The 20,965-nt window shown below is 44.1% G+C and overlaps 1 protein-coding gene across 1 annotated transcript in view; it reads left to right on the top strand.

Moving 5' to 3' along the window:
- The window catches only part of DPYSL2 (dihydropyrimidinase like 2), a 106,937-nt gene that overhangs the window by 82,741 nt on the left and 3,231 nt on the right, over positions 1-20,965 (top strand). Inside the window, 5 exon segments of the mRNA XM_075062747.1 lie at positions 9,133-9,276; positions 9,533-9,652; positions 10,719-10,889; positions 16,426-16,605; positions 18,583-18,748. Of these exon segments, the coding sequence (XP_074918848.1) occupies positions 9,133-9,276; positions 9,533-9,652; positions 10,719-10,889; positions 16,426-16,605; positions 18,583-18,748 (781 nt within the window).

Here is a 20,965-nt window from a genome sequence, read left to right as displayed (position 1 = left end):
GCTGCCTTAAAATATGCAGTCAGGTATTCGTCTGATCAGAGCCTTATCTTTTGTGCTTCCCATGGTCCTTGTTGAGAGACTGCTCTATAGTCAGATCATACCATACACCTCTGAAGGGTCTGGCAGTCCAGTATACTGCTTCTTGACTATTAAGCAGGGCATGATACATCTCCTCCACCAGAAGTCTGGCTTCTGCTACATTTTACACAGTCCCATCTAGCCCAATTCATATGACCACACTGGATATCAAGTGGAATCATCTCTGCAAATGTCTCAAGCTCCATGGACTTGCTATTGTCTATTTTTGCTGCTATAAAATCTATCCGTAAAAGGGAGAAATCTGCTATATAGTTTTTCCAGAACAGAAATATATCTAAACAGTTTTTTTCCTTGGGTAACATAAGTGTCCATGAGCTGATGGAATGATGGTTCATGAAGTCTGACAGATCATTCTGTGCTTCCACTCCGGTTCCTGTATGTGCCTTCTCCACATCTTCAAATGCTTTAGTTCTTGTTCAAGCTTTCTCTAAGATTCATCTCTTTGCGTCTTTTGGGAGAACATCGTTGTTGATGGAATCGCTAAGTTCCATCCATTTCAAGCAACTCATTGCCTCACTCATAAGTTTGTGGATTCTAACACCATAGTTATATGCTTCTCCTCATAAAGCATAGCTGATGACTGAAGCATCATGGATGCTGACTTCCACATGGGTGTCTTGAAGTTCACTTTCCTGCATCACACTGCCTGTATGACCTTTGAAATTCTTTACGTGATGCATGCCTTCCATCTCAAGGTGATCATTTTCAAATTCATTTTGATTCCTCCATTTAATCAACTGTGCTTTGCAGTAGATTCCTTCATCATATGCGTCACAGGTCCAGTCTTGGCCCAGAGAGTGACACATATCTTGAAAATATTTCATCGTGGCGTATACCATGTAAATATCAGTTGCTGGTGCAGGAGTCTTAGGACTTTTTCTCAAATCCATCCACGTTACAAATAATGACAAATAATTTGCATTATCAGTTGTATTTAGAAGCTTTCTACCAATTTTGGTCAAAATTAGACTGTTTCTTCGAGCTATGGTCCTTTTTGTGATAGAATTCCTGATAACATTTAAACGTTACGTGACAGAGAAAAACTGCATCATTTCTAGTGCATCTACATCCACTCTGGTGAGGACCACCTGATATGTGTCTAACATGATAGCAATGACATTTTTCTAGCTGATGGGTTAGCTTAACTGATTAAGACCTGTTTTTAAATCTTGTTGATAGATTATAGAAACCACCTATTCATTGCACTCAGGCTGTTAAACAGTCTTTCAGTGGCTGTGGAACTGACCTGGAATTTGAACCAACAACCTACAAATTAAAGGCGCTGGAGGCTGTTACTAGTCTCCCATACCATCCAGAACAGTGGTCCATTAGACCAGTATCCTGTCTTCTGACAGTGGCCAGTGCCGGATGCTTCAGAGCAAATGACCAGAACAGGGCAATTTATCAAGTATTCCTCCCTCTGTCATTCAGTCGCAACTTCTGGCAACTTCATTCAAACTGGGCAGAGCTGAAATTCCCCGTTAATATTGGGTTTTCTGTTTCTGTAGCCTCTCTAATCTCCTTGAGCTTTTCATAGTCACTGTCACCATCCTGGTCAGGAGCTCAGTAATATATTCCTACTGCTGCTATACTGTGCCAATTAAGTATTATTCAGGGATGCAATTTTTAGTCATGGAGATCCTGTGATACAGTTTGATTCATTTAAGATTTTTACTGTATTTGACTCTACGCTTTCTTTCACATATAGTGCCACTCACCCACCAGCACGTCCTACTTTGTCATTTCTGTATATTTTGTACCCTGTTATTACTGGGCCCTATTGATTATCATCGTTCCACCAAGTTTCTGTGATGCCTCTTTTATATCAGTATCCTCATTTAATACCAGGCACTCAAGTTCACCGATCTTAATATTTAAACTTCAAGCACTGGAATACAAACATTTAAAAAGTTTGTCAATATTGAATGGGATTCTTTCATTTGACTGTTTCTCTTCAGTTCCTACCTGTACTTTATCAGTTTCTATCCTCTCCTGTTTACTAGGATATAGAGCATCCCCTCTAATAAATCCTTGTCTAAGTGATGTCTGTTCAAACCGTGTGCTCCTCTGCACCTGTCGACTTTCCTCCAGCCCTTAGTTAAAAAACTTCTCTATCACCTTTTCAATTTTGCATGCCAGCAATCTGGTTCCATTTTGGTTTAGTTGGAGCCCATCCTTCCTCTATAGGCTCCTCCTTTCACAAAAGGTTCCCCAGCTCCTCATAAACCTGAATCCCTCCTCCAAACACCATCATCTCATCCACGCATTGATACCCTGCAGTTTCTCCTGTCCAACTGGCCCTGCACATGGAACTGGAAACAACTCAGAGAATGCTACCGTGGAGGTCCTGGATTTTAGTGTCTTACCTGGGAGTCTGAATTGGCCTCCAGGATCTCTCTCCTATCTTTCCCCATGTCTCTGTGTAGCTACAGTGCTCCTCTCCAGAACTGCACATAAGTCTGTCTAGATGTCTCATGAGATCTACAACCTTTGCATCCGACAGGCAGGTCTTGCTTTTCTCCCGGTTGTAACAAATCCAACTATCTTTCTTTCTAATGATGGAATCCCCTGAATCCCCTATTACTATTACCTTGCTCTTCCTAATAACTGAGGTCCCCTCCCCTGGTGGTTTTGGGTGCCTGACATTTGGAAGGAGGGTCCCAACTATGAGATCATTTCCCTCTGCTCCAGCCTGAAGTTCTCGTTCGAGATTTTCATCCTTCTCAACAGCACAGAGGCTGTCAGACTTGGGGTGGAACCACTTTGATGTGTCCATGGAGGTCTCATCTATGTACTTCTCTGTCTCCATTAGTTCCTCCAGTTCAGCCACTCTCAAGAGCCCATATGCAGTCTTTGAGGGTCTTGAGCTGCTTGCACTGAATGCAGACGTATGCCACCTGTCCACAAGGCAGGTAATCATATGTGCTGCATTCATTGCAATAAACCAGATAGTCCCCACTCTGCTGCTAGACTTCTGCCTGCATTATTTTGATTCTTGAAGGGTTTTTTGTTTATTTTTTTGTTCTTTTGGGGGGTTGTGTTGTTTATTGGCCTAAGTTTAGAGTGTGTTGTTTAGGTGTATCTGGCTCTTTCACTCCTTCTAAACCTTGTGTACCACAAGGATACACAAAGATATTTAGACTCGTAATTTATGGAAATTAGGAGCTTAAATACCTTTGTGGATCTGGGCCTACGGATATTCTCAAGCATAGCTTTTATAGTGGTGGCTAAAGAAGCCATGAATTTGGGTATGTGCAAGAACAGACAACAGGGATTGTGAGGGGGGACTACAAGGAGGTGGTAAACCTTGTAAATTTTAGCTTGGTTTTGCGTCCCAGGAGTGGCTGAGGCAATGTATTTTTCTAGAATTGTCTCCCCCATTCCTTCTGCTTGCATTTAATGGACACGTTAACAGCAGGGGAAAAACAATGAAAGCATCCCCTCTGAAAGCTCAGAAATAAGCAATGTATAAATCTATTCTGGTGTAAAGTTGAAGAACATTTTTTAAAACACAAAATCTTTATGGAATGTTATTGAAGTTGCACGGGGGCTAATAATGTGTGTACGGTTTTTAGAAAATACTATATCAGTATTAGCTGTGGTTAACCAGGAATCGAGAGCAGCACTGGATGTCCTCAGGGTTAGCTTCTATTCTCAACTCTGCTACTGAGGCCAGGTCTACACTGCGACTTTAAATCGGTTTAATGGCCGATATACCGATTTAACGCTGTATCCGTTCACACGACGTCGTCATTAATATCGAGTTAAACGGCTCCTTAAATCGATTTCGGAACTCCTCCCAAACGAGAGGAGTAGCGCTAAATTCGATAGTGATAACTCGGATTAGGGTTCGTGTGGACGGAAATCGACGTTATTGGCCTCCGGGCGGTATCCCAGAGTGCAGCACTGACCGCTCTGGACAGCAATCTGAACTCGGATGCAGCGGGCAGGTAAACAGGAAAAGCCCCGCGAACTTTTGAATTACATTTCCTGCTTGCCCAGCGTGGAGCTCTGATCAGCACGGCTGGCGATGCAGTTTGAAATCGAAAAAGAGCTCCAGCATAGACCGTACGGGAGATACTAGGTCTGATCGCTGTATGGGGAGACAAATCTGTTGTATCCAGCTCCGTTACAGAACACGAAATGCCAAAGCGTTTGAATAAAAAACTCCAGGATACACAGCGCTGTGTGACAAGCGTAACGGGAAGCCAGAGACTCAAATGGACGCTCATGAAGGGAGGGAGGGGGTACTGAGGACTCCAGCTATCCCACAGTCCACAGCAGTCTCTGAAAATTATTTGCATTCTTGGCTGAGCTCCCAATGTCTGTAGGTTCAAACACAGTGTCTGGCGTGGTTCAGGGAACAGCTCCTCAGTTTATTTCCCCCCACCACCACGTGAAAAAAAAAAGGGAAAGATTGCTGTGCTATGGCGTTTGCTCAATGCACTCCGCGAAAAAGGCGCCAAAGGGTTGTCTGCTGCCTTCACAAAGGGAGGGGTGAGGCTGTACCCAGCACCACCCGGGGCAGTGTTTTCTGCCCCATCAGGCACTGTGCTCTCAACACGGAAGTGGGAACTATGGGATAGCTGAGGAACAGCTACCCACAGTGCACCGCTCCTGAAATCGATGGTAGCTTTGGACCATGGACGCAAACAATCGATTTCGGGATCCCACTGTGGACGCGCTAAACCGATTTTATTAGATCTGTTTTGTAATATCGGTTTAAGCTAATTCGAAATAATCGTGCAGTGTAGACGTACCCTGAGATTCACCAGGCAGCCTTAGGTAACTCACAGAGTCCTACATTTTCAAGAGTGGCCACTTGAATTTAGCTGTGTGTGTGTCTTTTCTTTGGGAGCCTCGACACAAAATCAGTGGCCACTGTTGAAGAATGTGGCCCTAATTATTCTTTCCTTTGCTTTCCTCATCAGTAAAGATGAGACATGCTTGGGGAGATCCTAGGCTGTAAGCTGCTATGTAAAAACTAGTAATAATGATTAATATACATAAAGGTAGGGAGTAAGTTCCTCTGGACAGAGACTGTTTTTTATACTCTGTTACCCTGGATCCTGATTGGGCCCCCGGGGCGCTCTGTGATACAGATCATAGTAATTAGTGACAGCAGAAAATTGAAGGGTGCTTAATACCGAAATAATGTTGTGCATCCACAGTGTGCTGGGACCTCCCCTGACATTCAATAAGGGAGGATCCCTGCTCTGAGGAGCTTGCAGTCTAGAGCTTTTAACTCTGAACAAGGACCCCAAAGTGTATATCAGCCATTGCATATGGCACCACTCAAATGGACCTAGCTCTGGCAATCAGCTGATGCAGAGCACACTGAGAGGAGGAGGAAAGTTAATTGGTTCAGTCATGTAACAATATGAGGGACAGATAGCTCAGTGGTTTGAGCATTGGCCTGCCAAACACAGGGCTGTGAGTTCATTCCTTGAGGGGGCCATTTAGGGATCTGGGGCAAAAAAATCTGTCTGGGGATTGGTCCTGCTTTGAGCAGGGGGTTGGACTCAATGATCTCTTGAGGTCCCTTCCAGCCCTGATATGCTATGATTCTTTAAACTCCCCCATAAAACTCACCTGTTCACTAGCTCCTCTGGTTGTTTAGGAGCTGGCTATTTAAGCCTCTGTTTTCCCTGAGTTAGCTGTGGCCTCTTGTCAAGGGCTCCTAAAGGCATTAGAGATTAATGGATGGATGGCTGCTGCATTATTAGGAAGCTTTGACTCTTGCCTAGCACCCAGCCCCACCAACAGACAACATTACAATCTTCAGTCAAGGAGGCACACGGCAAGCAGTCACACAATGAATAAGCTAACATTCAAACTCATGCCAAGGATCTCGTCGTCGCTCCTCACAAAACTCCCCAGGTTGCTGCTCCTGTTTATCTCTCAGTGGATCTCAGAGTGCTTCACAGTCTTTTAATAGTACCCTTAGGAGGTAAGGAAAAATTATTATCCCCATTTTACAGATGAGGAACTGAGCCACAGAGAGGTTAAGTGACATGGGCAAGGTCACACAGAAAGTTTGTGGTAGCGCAGGGAATTGAAGTGGTCTGTCTCATCTTGTAGGAGAGAGCACTGTCTACTAGGCCATCCTCTCTCTTTGGTGGTATTTTATGTACAATTTCAGGGCAAAATGTCATTTGCCCCTAGTAGGCGACTTCTGGTATAAGTTACACAAGTTTAAAAACATGGCATGCAAAGCAGAGTTACACAATAGAGAGAGGGCCACACAGCTGGCCCCCACAACCCTGAGAGGGTAGAGAGTGAGTCACTGAAGAACGTCCAGACAAATGAACAAAAGGTAATTGATTTCGTAGTGAGGGGGAAAAAAAAGAACTTTATGTAAAGCCAGATGCACATGGTGGCAATTGCATGGTGAATATTCCCTGCAGACACTGGCCTTGGCAGCCCTGTAAGATGAAAGATAGCTTGTGAGAACAATTCCTCCAATGTATTGAGTATAAACAGGCTTCCCTTTCATATCCGGCGTGCCCTTTGCTTGTTCCAGTTTCATGACCCCTGAACCTATTTGCTGTGAGTACTCCCTGGCAGGCTCCTCTTCTGCTGGAGAATTGTCTCTTAAACAGTGCCAGTGACGGGGTAGGAGGCCAAGCCATTATGATCCACACTTAAGGCCTGTTCTCTAAGATGCACCTTTAGCACTCCATCACAGGAAAGTGGCCAGATTCGATGGGCGTTGCCCTGCTTTTTGCCTATTCTTGGTGTCTGAAAACCCACAAAGCCCCAGATGCCTTCTTTGCACGAGTAGTAGCACAGTAAGGATCTGTGCTTGAATGCCACAGCGAGGGGTGCATTAGATAGAGCTCAGAGGGGTTCATTTGGTTAGTAGTTCAGTGCCACTAGCAGCTGTCAGGGCTTCTGAAGTTGCAGCCTCCAGTATGTGCTCTGTATGCAGACATTGATAGTGGATCCCACCCATGTAAAGAATCATGCCCTGAAACATGGGCTGTTCCCGCCTGTGGTTAAAAATACTCCTCTAAAGCGGTCTTGTGGTTAAAGCACTGGACTGTGACTTGAGGTCTGGTTGCATTTCCTTGCTGTGCCACAGACACTGGGGAAAACATCTTTCTTCTTTGTGCCTCAGTTCCCCCTCTGTAAAATGAGTATAATACTTCCTTTCTCCTACCGTTTGTCCTTTCTATTTAGACTCTAAGCTCTTCTGGGCAGAGATTCTCCCTGTGTGTATGTATAGCACCTAGCACTATGGTTTATGACAGGGTTACTGTAAATATAACAAAAACTTCATTCTGCTACATTTTTTTATCAGATCCCTTCTGATTTATCCCGTAATGGGCCTTCAGACACTCTGGTTTTCCCCCAACTCTTATTTATATGGTCCCATTATGAGGTATTTAATAAACAGGCAACATTTGCTGCCCCAGATGCTCATCAGGAACAAGACTCTCACTGTTAACTCTCACATATTGAAAGGCAGACGTTTTCAAAAGTAACTGGCGGTGTTGGGTGCCTGACTCGAGTTGCCATAAAGGGATCTGAGTTTCAGAAAATGCTGAGTTACCCACACTCTAAAAATCAGGCCCCTGTGAGGCCATAAGGCATAGGGTGACCAGATGTCCTGATTTTATAGGGACAGTCCCAATTTTTGGGTCTTTTTCTTATATAGGCTCCTATTACCCCCTGCCTTGATTTTTGACACTTGCTGTCTGGTCACTCTAAGGCCTAGTGATAGAGCAGGGGACTGAGACTCGGGAGACATGGGCTCTGTTTGCATCTCTGCTGTCACTGGGCTGCTGGGTGACTTTGGGCAAGTCACTTCACTCCTCTGTGCCTCAGTTTCCCCATCCGTAAAATGGATAATTATACTGATCCTTGAGAGCTCCTGATGAAAAGCTCTATGTGAGAGGTAGGTGGTGGTATCATTATTAAGGTTTCTCAAACTGGGCATACAAAATAACCAGTGGCTTGTGAAAACTTAGGTCATAGATAAGATAATGGCAAGCGGTGGTAGCATGAGTACTTCTGAGGGCTGGTCTACACTACGGGGTAAAATCGATTTTAGATACGCAATTTCAGCTACGTGAATAACGTAGCTGAAGTCGAATATCTAAAATCGATTTACTCACCCGTCCTCACCGCACGGGATCGATGTCCGCGGCTCGCCATGTCGATTTCGGAACTCCGTTGGGGTTGGTGGAGTTCCGGAATCGATATAAGCGCGCTCAGGGATCGATATATCCCGTCTTTAGATTAGACGCGTGAATATTACGATCCGCCGAGCAATCGATTTTACAACAACGCCAATACGGCGCGTAGTCTAGACGTGGACTGAGAGAGCTCTTAAACCAGGCAGTCTTGTCTAATGACGCTGATCTAAAGCGGTCCCTCAAGCATGAGATGCTGTGGAAATGGGAATTGTATGGTTGTTGTTCATCATTCATACACAGCACTGACCTCGTTTTTTTACATCTTTTTTTTTTCCCACTAGCAGGGTGCGGCCATATTGTTCCATACTAATTGAAATGTTAACATTTGAATACACTCCAGGATACTGGAGATACTGCAAATAAGGGTGCTGTTAGTGGGGGTAACAGCAGAATTTTGTTCCAGATAAAATTTTTGCCCAAACCATACAGTTTGGTTGGTTTTCAGATTTCACCAGCTAATTTTTGGGAGCATTTTATACACCTTGGCCTCATATCATTGTTGTAACAAATAGATTGTTTGGGTTCTAACAGCAGGATAGAGACGGGGCAGTTGCAAGCTGCTTTCAGACCATCAAGTCAAGTATCCTGCTCTGTCAGGGCCACTATCAGCTGCATCAGAGGAAGATGTAAGAAATCCTGCTGTAGTTATGGATAATGTCCCTAGGGGCAAGTTATTCTACCTGTTCTCCCTTAATTAGAAGGATGGCAAGGCCCCCACAGAGAGGTATTGAGATGCGCCTTGCTCTGCTGGCATTGTGATGCTTACGGCTCTCCTATTGTGGTCTTTCTGCCACCATAGGCACCGTGGTCTATGTGAACCCATCACAGCAAGCCTGGGACCGATGGATCTCATTACTGAGTTAAGAACTGGGTCAAGGCTGCAGCCTTGTCACCTTCCCCGGCCACTGAGCCTGACCCAACCACTCCTGATTTTCTCTCAACTCCCTGCTGGCTGGTGAGTAGACGAGGCTTGCGTGTCATAGAACATGCTGCCTAAGCACTTTACGCATTCTCTGCTAGGGTGGTCACAAGATAATTCCTGGTGCTGCCTGCTAACAAGTTCCACTTAGCTCACAGGGCGGGGGGGGGGGGGGGAGTAGTGCGCAATGCGAGTGAGCTGCTAATGCTGGACAGAGGGTTGAGGCTCTCTGGAACATGATTAGTTAATCTGCTGTGAAATTAAAGTTAATTGCCCTCCCCCCCCCGTTTCGTTTTCAGCGGAGAACTGCAAGGTAAACAAGGCATGCCATTGCACTTCAACACTGCTCAGAAGCGTTGAAAACAACTTTACACTAATCCTGAGAAACAATGGGAACTGGAAGATAAGAAGTCATCGTCTGGATAAGGCTGTGGCTATGTCATCAGGTGGTTCTGATTCCCATCCATTTCTGTGAAGGAGAGTCAAATTACATGGTTGGGTTACATTTGTTGGGCCCCTCCCTCTTTGTTTTGTTGCCACTGGTTTAGCATCTGAAGAGGCCACTAACAAAAAAAAAGTGAAAGTGATTTTTAAAACAGAATCTAGTGAATGTTGTCTGCCTCTGTCTAGAGGTAGATCGCCCACCTTTGCACCTTCCCACTTCAGGGCTGCAATAGAGGTGTGGAGTGAGTTATAGCAGCCCTTGCTCTGAGCACCCTTAATAGCTGCCTACAGGCTGCTTTGCAGCCTAGAAGTGCCAGTGCAGAGCACAGTGGTGACTCTTCCTCTGGTCCGTTGCATGTCTCCTCTGGCCGTACCCCAACAATGCCACTATACCAGGGCTGCACAGGAGTTGAATGTAGGGCCCTAGGTATCCCTTCTCAGGGGTTGAATCAGAGACTAAAATCTGGCTCAAAATTCTCTAGCCCTCATGGAGGAAATGTAATTTTTTCCACCTGTATTCTCTTTGTTGCCTCTAATACCTCATCTCTAAATTGTCTAATAAACTGATCCCACAGGCATGTTGGGTGCTGCTTGATTAAGATTTGCACTGCTATAGGGATGCAGTGTGGCCTAGTGAATAGTGCACTGGATTCAAACTTAGGAGACATAGGTGCTCTGCCAGTGATTTATTGGCTAACCTTGGGCAGGTCACTTGCCCTTCGTGTGCCTTAATTTTCCCATCTGTAAAATGGGGATAATAGCAGTGACTTTTTTTTTTTTTTTTTTAAGTGTTTTGATAGTTACTGCTAACAAGAACAAGGTATTATGGCATTTTTACATATTTGAAGGAAAGATAGTAACAGAGCTCGGTTGTTACAATTAATAAGTAATGTTGTCTGTACAAAGCCAGCTACCACCTCCATCCAATGGTAACAAATCTCTGTCTAGCACAAGGCCCTTAGGAACCTGCTTTCAGCAGGAGGTGCTATTAGCTAGTTGCTGTTAGTGCAGGTTTGTGGTTTGCTAATGCAGTGATTTCTTTGCTCCTTCACCAGGTGACTGGTAAAATGGATGAGAACCAGTTCGTTGCTGTGACCAGCACCAATGCTGCTAAGATCTTCAACCTGTACCCACGGAAGGGCCGCATCGCTGTGGGCTCTGACGCTGACCTTGTCATCTGGGATCCTGACAGTATCAAAACAATCTCTGCCAAGACTCATAACATAGTGAGTACCTTTTGTAGCTGAGCCCTGCCTACCCTCCCTTCTGCACCGAGCTACAGCCGGTCTGCTCTAGTACCGTAGTACGAAGGCTTCCCACAGTTAGATCAGTGGAAGAATTCTTCCACTGACGTAGTCGCATCTACACAAGGGGTTAGGTTGACCTAACTACAGTGCTCCGGGTGTGAAAATTCTCACCTCCCTGGGCAACGGAGCCAGGTTGAGCTAATTTTTTTAAGTGTAGACCAGGCCTCTGTAGCCGAGCACTATGCATAGTGCGAATTCTAGTCTGGCTTTCTCCATAATGTGCCGTACAGTTCCCTCTGATCAAAGGGAATTGAGAGTGTTTGACGCACACCTGATTCTGATGCACGGTCCCTCCTTGGCACTCCAGGGAAAGATGAAAAATCTGCCATAAAGTCCCATCCTTCACACTTAAATCCACTGTTACAATTACTCTCCTGTAGAGTCCTACTGAGACCATGCACCCCATGTGCACATTACCACAGCAGCACCCTGAGTGTGAAGGAGCAAATAAGTGTTTACTGGCCCATGAACATAGACTAGGAACACCGGTTTCACACTTAGGACACTCTGCATTCTGGGGGTCATTTTTCAGCTAATGATGCAATGTCTTTTTTTGGGGGGGGAGAGGGGAAGAGGGGGAAGAGGAGGAAGTGTTCAGTTTAAACCTAAGATGAGCACAATTATGAGCTGGTTTTTGAGACTTAAGTTTTGCCAGTGACCCCTAGTCATTATAGTGGGCAGAATCAGACGTCTGGATCCAAGCGTACTCTTGAACTTAGGAGAGTTTGAATGATAGATTCAGATTTTGCAGACTGAACTCCTCTCAGTTAAAAACACAGCCTAGTTTAACCAGGAGCTTTCCCACTGGCCACAGGATTTCTATGCCTTGTGCAATTGAAATGATTAGACTAGATGAATGAGTAGTTCCTTCTGGCCTGAAAGTCTATGGGCCAGATTGTCAGCTGGAATAAATCAGTAGAACTCTGACACTATATTAATTTACAGCAGCTGAGAGTCCAGCTCCTTAAGTATGCGCTCCAGCAGTTGAATAAGTAGGTCTCATATTCTAAAGGAGACAGTGCGAACCACTATCAGCAGGCAGGGCCCACTGATGTTCCCCCTGACCCTGCAGTAGGGCAGACGAGAGAGAACAACCACTGTGTGGGTCTGTTTACAACTGGTGTAGCTGCTGGCTAAAAACTTAGGGAATGTTTCCTTGGAAAAAACTCCTTGTGCTTTTTCCATGAATGGCTTTATTCACTCCACTGCTGAAGCAGCAAAATTTTCCTACAGAGTGGATCCCCTGGGTACATTAACAAACGCTTTTAAAAAAAAATTTGGCTTGCTTTTGTGTTCCTTAACACTATCTAACTTGGTAAGTGGGCTATTAACTTCAGTATGGTGGATGAAAGATCATATATAAAACAAAGCTTACAAGGATGGAGTGGAACAAGAGATGGTTATAAGGGGCTGGACCAAGTCCTGCTTCAGTTGGTAGCATCTGAAAATTCTTGCCATCTGATGGCTTTTTTTTGTCTACGTGATACAAGCATGGTGGGTTCTCAAAAGGCATGGGTCCATATTGCAAAACACACAGGGCCTGATTTTCCATGGACTTACACCAGTATAATCAGGATTAACTCAGTCCAATTAGCCAGTGCCATCAGAGTTAGAGTAGTATACAGCCAGTATAGAGCAGAGGAGAATTAGACCCACACTGGAGAGAGTTTCAAAAGACCCAACTGATTTAGGAGCACCCTTGATTTTCAACAGGATTTATGCAGCTTACTTACTAGGGTGCACTTATGAATTTCTGGCTTTGTTGGCTGTCAAGCACGCAGTGAGTGAGCCTCTTCCCAAAGATCGCCTCTGAATATCCGCTTAAAGCATGTTTGTGGGACTGCCCTATTAGCCCTGCAGCTGGAGGACCTCAGGCCCACCTTCTTTAGAGGTAATTAGGTGTCTGACTCCCATTGAATTCCGTAAATCCCTTTGATAACCTGGACCGCATTGTCTCTGGGTGCTAATACCTCTCAAACGCTACCTTTTAAAACCCCAAGAAAGGAGAGACTTCAACAGAAGACAAACAGCACAAACAACTAACTTGTAGGCAACAAATATCTAATTTTCATGCAGTTATCTACCCATCCAGTCAGAGATCCTGTCCCTGTCCAGACAGGTACAAGCAGTACTTAAAATAGACATTCATTTCTAAATAGCACGTTTATAGCCCTAAAAGTCTCCCAGGAGGCATTAATATTTCCTATATTACAATACCACTCAGAGCTGCAGTTGGAGGATCAAATACCCCATCGTGGTAGGTGCTGTATAAACGTGAAGTAAAGAGGTAACCCTGGCCTTAAAGGCTTCTACACTTGGTTATAAAAAGCTGGATGAGTGGGGGAAAGAGGATGAGGTTGTAGGTGACTGCTGTGTATCATACAGGATTGTAATGCTCTTCTGTTGATCTTACCCTTCCCAGTTGCATCTTGACATAAGACTAAGCTTTCCAGGTCAGGGCCTTGCCCTACATAGCATCTGTTAGTTATTTTGCATCCATAGCACCTTTTATGATGGAGGCAAAAATGACACAAGTGCAGAATTATTAGCATCCTTTATTTTAAAGGAACAACATTTTTTTAAAAGATAAAACCAAAGCTGGTTTGAAACTCAAGAGAAGCTATTACGGCTGCAGACCCAGAGCTAGTGATCATGGGGCACCAGTTTAGTCTGTTGTTTTTAAGTGTTAGAGAAACACACATTTTCCAAGATTTCACAGCTGTGCCACTCTCTGGCAAGGAAACATTAAAGCTAAGAGGGAAATTGTTGTGCTTGGAACTAACCTAATACCTGTGCTTTTATCCTAGCTCTCTTCTGGGCAACCACAACATTTTTCAGACTGGATCCCATTTGCTTTTTGATTTAACCTCCGTTCTAATTGTAGCATTGCAGTCAAACCCACCCATAGTTATAACACACGTAAGAAAGACTACATCATTAATTCTGCAAAAGTGACTTGGAGCAAGTTTCTATTGCCTCCCTCCGGCCCCGATGATCACAAGAATACCTGTTCCAAAATAACATATGAGTAAAGCCCTTCATGCCAGTACAGGTAAAAGGTGGAGCATATACCAGTGGCTCTTCTGTTTGTCGTCTCTTCCCCAATCAAATATTTCAAATCCAATTAATTGAGAATGTGCAATCCTATTAGAGTAAAATACGATTGGCCTAGTCCCTGACTCAACCAAAATGTTGACACAAACACCATTTTGTAAACCTCAATTTAGCTTTAATCTAATTAGGATTAGATTTTTTTTTAAACAATCTCTGAGCAGTGTATATATGCTTCTACTCTATGTATTAGTGCACATGGTTCATTCTTAAGCGTTCAATACACCCAATAACTGAACTTAAGCCATTTTATTGTCTAAAGACAAAACAGTACAATAGGAAAGAGTGACATCAATGTCCTCCTTCTGGGGAGCAAATTCTCACAGCCTGTTCACCTTATACAGAAGATGTGCTTCAAAATATGCATTTCAGCTAAAACAATAGGGCCTTTCTCTCAGTTGGAACCAGTAATGGGGTGCACTCCTCTCTCATGAGTGCCCCCTTGGCCAAGTGTGCACACTTGCACACACTTTGATTGATTGTCCCTGCTCTGTCCCATGGCTCCCACCCTGGAGACAGAGTCTTCACCCTCTTGGGGCTTCCTGTCTACAAGTCTCCAGCTGAGCCACTACAGTTCTGTTCCCCCTTTGGGGTGCCTCAGTGTCCAGGCCACTTCTCTTCAGTGGCTAATGGACCCAGGCCCACTCACTACTCCAGGTCCCAGCCCAGGGACCCTGTAGTTCACAGCCGTTTGCTGTGTCCCTTTAACTATGTCACACGGCTTCTCTAATTCCCTGGGCTACATTTTCACCCTTACTTCAAGGCCTTGTCCTAATGGAGATCCAGCAACCTGCTCAGGTCTCCTTCTTGCTCTTCCTGGCTTCTGGCAGTGCTGCCCTGTCCAGGGTTCTGTAGCTCCATCAGCCAGCCACACACCATCCACACTCTACAGCTCCAGCAAGGAACTGAACTCTCTCTCTGGCCGTGCAGCTCTTCTTATACTAGGCTGCTGGGGCCTGATTGGCTGTGTCACACACAGCCACTCTAGGCAGCTTGGAGGACCATCTCCACTGCCCTTTTTTGAGGTGGGGTGCAGCAGGGGGCGTCAGAGGGTTGGTGTACCCTGTCACAGGGCTGATTGGCAATAATAGAATACAAATATGATTACTAATAATGCATACGATACTCTGAGCATAAAGCAGGCTGTTATTTGCTCTCTCACATGATCTTTGTCTTTTATTCACCTGTACTTAGAATAAAAGCTTGTTCAGGTTTGATATATGAGGAGTGTTTCAGAGGGAATGATTTACTAAATATTGTTTATTAGGATAATCCCTCAGGGCCTTGTATACTATTTAATTATATTCAATTAAGTTTAAAAAACCTGTGAGGATACCAGAATTTCTGTAGATAGTGTAGGAAGGTCTATCCTGGGCTAAATCTGGCAGGATCTGGTTTAAAAAAAAAAAAAAAAGTGTCTGAATGAAGATTTTAAAATGTAGGACTTAATCTATATCAGGATAGTACCTCCGAGCCCCAGATAAGATCAAGGCTGTATTGTGATAAGACTGCTCAAAAACACATAGTAAGAGAAAGTGTCTGCCCCAAAGAGCTTACAGTCTAAACCAACATGACAACGAAAGGGAGGGAGGGGAGGAAAAAAAACTTGAGAATGGGTCAAAGTAAAACAAGAACATTTTGTAAAAATGCCTAGATCGCATTTTTTAAATTGAATTTTTACAAGCAACACTACTTAGCATTCCCATTTTACAGATGGGGAATGGAAGCAAAAAGAGGGATTAAAGTGACTTGTCCAGGTGACAGGAGTCTGTGGCAGAGCGGAGAATGGACCCCAGTCCTTCAGAATCCCTGTCAAGGGCTGTAACCATGTGCTCATCCTTCTGTTCCACAACGTGGAGTCAGTGGGAAGGGCTGGTACTCAGCACCTCTGAAAATCAGGCCTAATAGTGAATGACTTCCATGGGCTTTGGATCAAGCTCCTAAATCCCTTTGTCATCCATGGACTAGGCCCCTTAAGGATCCAAGCTTAAGAGGTTAAACTATAGTGCATCCAAGTTTGAACTTGTTGGCATTTGTTCATCATGACAATTTGTGCCCCATTGCGAGTTTTGCCTGTGTAAAGACTGAGTAAGAACTGAATAAAGATCTTAGGATTTAGCCTCATAACAGCATTAATTACTATTGCTTTTATGTCACCCCATATATTGGGGTGAGTACATTGACATGGTCATCTCTCTCTCACCTGAACTCTAAAATTTGGGAATCAGCATGGGTTGTTATTTAAAAAAAAAAAGGTGGGGGAATTCTAACTAGATGATAGCCTAAGACATGGCATCTTGCATTGGGATGAACGTTTGATCCTGATGTCTTCTTTTTGTCCTAGACTCTGGAGTACAATATCTTTGAAGGCATGGAATGCCGTGGGTCTCCACTGGTGGTTATCAGCCAGGGAAAGATTGTGTTGGAGGATGGGAACCTCCATGTAACTGAGGGCTCTGGACGATACATCCCCAGGAAGCCATTCCCTGACTTTGTTTACAAGCGCATCAAGGCAAGGAGCAGGGTGAGTATGTCAATGAATGCTAGTTAGCTCATGAAGTGTCTGTTACGGGGCTGGTGGACAGGTGACATCCCCACCCCACTTCTTCCGTAGAGAAAACAGTGGGTATTGTCCAAATTTACTTTCTTCCCTGGGTTGGCTTTTATTTTCTTAAGTAACTATGTAACCTAAATAACCTCAGCCTGAGCTAGGCTATCCCTGCAGAATCTATCTCTGCTCCTAAATTCCCTGTCTTAGAGGGAGGGACAGGAGTAATAAAAACTAGTAAGAACCATTAGGTCTGGTGGTCAGGGTGAGTCAACAAAATGACTCTGCAAGGTACTAGCATCTTGTCACAATAGGAGGAAAAAATAGTGTTTAAGTTGATCGTCCGGATAAATTTACACTTTTAAAATAAAACTAATTATGCTGTTTACTTTGTTCCCTTTGCATTTAATCGATCTTCAAACAATGAAACTAGGCTAATCACACGTTTCAGGCAGATAGTTTGATTCTCTTGTGATTGGGTTTGCAGCATTATTGGTTTAAATTAAAATTTTTTGAAAGATTTAAATTTAGTAAGTTTACACTTAGGAAGGAAAAATCAAATACATGACTACAAAATGAAGAGTAACTGCTAGACAGTAGTACTGCTGAAGAGGAATGGGTGTTAAGGTGGATCACAAATTGAATTGGTCAATGTGATGGCGGGGGGGGGAGGCTAAAATTTTGGGGTGTATTAACAGAAGTGTTGTATATAAGACATGGCTGGTAATTGTCCCATTCTACTCAGAAGTAATGCGAGCTCAGTTGAAGTATCATGTCCAGTTCTGGGTGCCACATTTTAGGAAAGATGGACACGTTTGAGAGCAACAACATTGATAAAAGGCAGTGATCAGTTGTTCTCCATGTTCACTGAAGTTAGGACAAGTAGTAGGGCTTCATCTGCAGTAAAGGAGGTTTAGGTTGGATATTAGGAAAATCTCAAAGATAGTTAAGCTCTAGTATAGGCTTACAAAGGATGTTGTGGAATCCCCGTCGTTAGAGGTTTCTAAGAACAGGCTGGACAAAACACCTGTCAGGGATGGGCTAGGTTTACTTGGCCCTGCCTCAGTGCAAGGGCTGGACAAGATGACCTCTCAAGGTCCCTTCCAGCCCAACAGTCTATTATGAATTGAAACAAATATAGTGAGAACATTTCTACTTTTGAAAAATAGTGAATTTAGTCTGAGACTAAAATTTGAACATTTGTTTTAAAAAGATATAAAGCCAAAACAGAAGTAATTAGAGAGCTCCTCAGCCAGTAGAAGTCAGCATAGCTATATTGAAATCAGCATCACTATATAGACTTACAGCAGCTGAGGATCTGGTCCCTAGAGTGTTTCAAAATGGACCAGTAGCGTAATTGTATGTATAGGTTAATTTGTCAACATCTTTGAGAAGGGAAATATTACACACTGTACTGACTTTATCTGCAACACTGCCCTCTCCTGGATAGAATCAGTTGTTTGCATGGGATTATACTTTGTCAAAGTATTTATTGCAAGCAATACTCCTTATGAAGAGTGACTGTGTTTTGAAATGTTGATAGGAAATAATTAATTTGCAGTGCTTTGAAGCCAATGGATTTATACTACTGGAGGCTTGTGAGGATTACTATAGAGTCCCATGATTTTGGAATACTTTGGTCACAAGAAATATTGATTTCCCTTCCAGATCTGGTTGACCTTCTCTCAATTAGTGAAATTACATTCAATGCAAAAGAAGTTATTGCAGTTGGAGGGGCAAAGGCTGGTCTCCCTTTCACTTGTGCAGTTGAACAGCCATAGTTCTCAATCAACATTAGCACCATGCAGAGGTGCAGCTTTTACATTCTAGTGCAAAAACTGAACCTTGAATCAAACATCTTTAACTTGGTGACATCTGGTCCCGGTTCAGGTCTCTTCCTAACGCTGCCTTTAGCGTTGCTGTTTGGAGGCTCATTGCTTGTGTTTTCTCCAGCTGGCTGAGCTGCGGGGCGTCCCCCGGGGCCTGTACGATGGGCCCGTCTGCGAAGTATCGGTGACACCGAAGACTGTCACACCAGCATCCTCTGCTAAGACGTCTCCAGCCAAACAGCAGGCCCCACCTGTCAGGAACCTGCACCAGTCTGGATTTAGCTTGTCTGGTACATACTTATGTATGGCTAAATTATTACGTTGAAATCTTGGTTGTTTTCTTGTGGGGCCATGGGTTTGGTTGCAATAACAAAAGAAGGCAGGGACTGGGAGGGTTTATTTCACAGAAGAAGAAAAAATCTGGATAGAAGCCCTCCTAGAATTCTGATTTATTTCAGTGCCAAATCAAAGGAATAATATCTCCATCCACTTCATAGAGCAGGGCCCCAACTGAAATACAAGTTAAGTAGCGCCATTGTAGAGTTTTGCCAGTTGAGGATCTGGCACTTCGTCTATTTCAGTTTTCATCTTGCAGTGTCTATGACTGAGGTTTTTCAGCCATGAATAGCTTGGCCAGAATGGGAGACATTTACACAAGCTTCCTTTATGGATCAGGCTTGAGTGGCCCAAAGACAAGGAGCCTGTGATTGACATTCAGAGTCAGATTCTATGGAGCCATGCTGGTGTATACCAGATATGTGGGATCTGGCCCATATAGTGCAGAATGAGGTGGTTCTGTAGGGCATAGGCAGTTTTGTGTAGCATCACAGGATACTGCAGAGAGACTGTCTGTCCTGAATTGAGAAAAGAGGGTTTAATGGTGAAGTATGAAGAGACAGTGACTCAATGTCTGGGTGACAGATCCAGAGAAGGGGGGTAAGGCTACCTTACTGCTAAATTGAGAGCTGCTCAGGAAGTTCACTTTTTCTGCATGGAAGATTTTTGATTAAAGCCAAAACTTATTCAACTTTTTTGGATTTGTCAACAAAATATATTTTTTTTCTACTGAAAATCCAAAATGTTGACAAAAATGAGGGGAAAATAGAGAAAGTTTTGATTTTGGGGGGCGGGGGTCCAGGTCAGTGACTAGTCCAAAGAGAGCCAAAATCAGAGGAGTCAAATAAGAGTACCTACCGAGAAGACCAGAATTGTAGGGTGGACACTGGAGCAACTCGATGAGAGAATAAGATGTGTTTGAACTTGGAGATGTAGTTATGGAAACCAGAGGGCAGTTCTGATGAGACAGCTAGGAAGTTCATGTTGGCTGGTGGAGCAACATGCAGCTACTTTGGTTCTACTCCCTGAAGCAAAGCAATCACCTGACCAAAAGCAGTTTGGGCTGCCTGCAGTTGAGGAACGCATTTGTTTTATTTAGAGATCTGCATCTCAGAGAGACTTGCAGTGCTTTTAGCGAACTTGAAAGCAAGCATTTAAAAAATTATTTCAGTACTTTCACATGGTCCTAGTGAAACTCACTTGTGGCTTGAGGTTCTCAGCATAGGAAAGTGTTACACTTCTCTCATTTTGCGCTGAAGCAATAGGTTGAGGATCAGAATGACAATTTAATGAGATTCCTCCTTCCACAACAAATATGACAAGGTCTTCTAAGTTAACTTAGCTGAGAGGAATGGGTGGCCCAAGTGTTTGGTAAAGGGCTAGTAAGCCAGCAGCATGCCTCAGCAGAAGCTAAAACAGGGGAAGCTAGGAGAGGGATTTTCCTCCCAAAATGATGATTCTAATCAGCAGTTAAACCAATTTAGCATCTGGGGGGTGGGGGAGAAAGACTAACAAATTTCTTCACTCACCAGCTTACCACTTGAAAACTCTCAGTGCCCTCTGCTTCTACACAGTCTAACCTAGCCCTTTGTGATCATAGAGAACTATCATAACAGTGTGAACTGATGTGGTGCCCCTTCCCTGAATCTGCAGGCAGCTCCAGGGCTGCTGCTGCTGCTCAGAGCTTCCACTGAAACAGTAGCATAGTCTTGTCTGTTTTTAGTGTTGCTGTTCTGCAACCCAGGGGTCAGTCCTATGTCCAGCCCCATTCTATGGGCACAGAGCCTTAACTTCCTGCTAAGCAGTCTACCCCACTTTACATCCCAAGCAGCCAATTTAGAGCCCTTCCATTGAGCACCTGATGCAGTGAGAACAAGTGAGCTGAGGTTAAACCTCTTGTTCACTGTGGGTCAGATAGTGCTTCCTCCTTGTGGCACGGGGATAGAGAACCTCTCTTCTAGGCTGGCAGTTCAACCTTCTGCTCCCTCCCCCACAAAGCCATTAGCATGGATAGCTGGTGGCCACCTAGAGGTCTCAATCTAATCCACGTCTCAGGACCCACCATCCTAATTAATGAGGCAGCCTCAGCAGAGAAGACTAGGATTCACTCCACTAAAGAATGTGCTACACTTTCCAGTTCCAGTGCTGGTCCCTGTGGGTTTGGATTAGAG

The sequence above is a fragment of the Chelonoidis abingdonii genome, chromosome 2 (genome assembly GCF_003597395.2).
Source record: "Chelonoidis abingdonii isolate Lonesome George chromosome 2, CheloAbing_2.0, whole genome shotgun sequence".
NCBI lineage: Eukaryota > Metazoa > Chordata > Testudines > Testudinidae > Chelonoidis > Chelonoidis abingdonii.
Note: the sequence above shows the minus strand (reverse complement) of the source record. Positions and strands in the feature narration are given on the sequence as shown.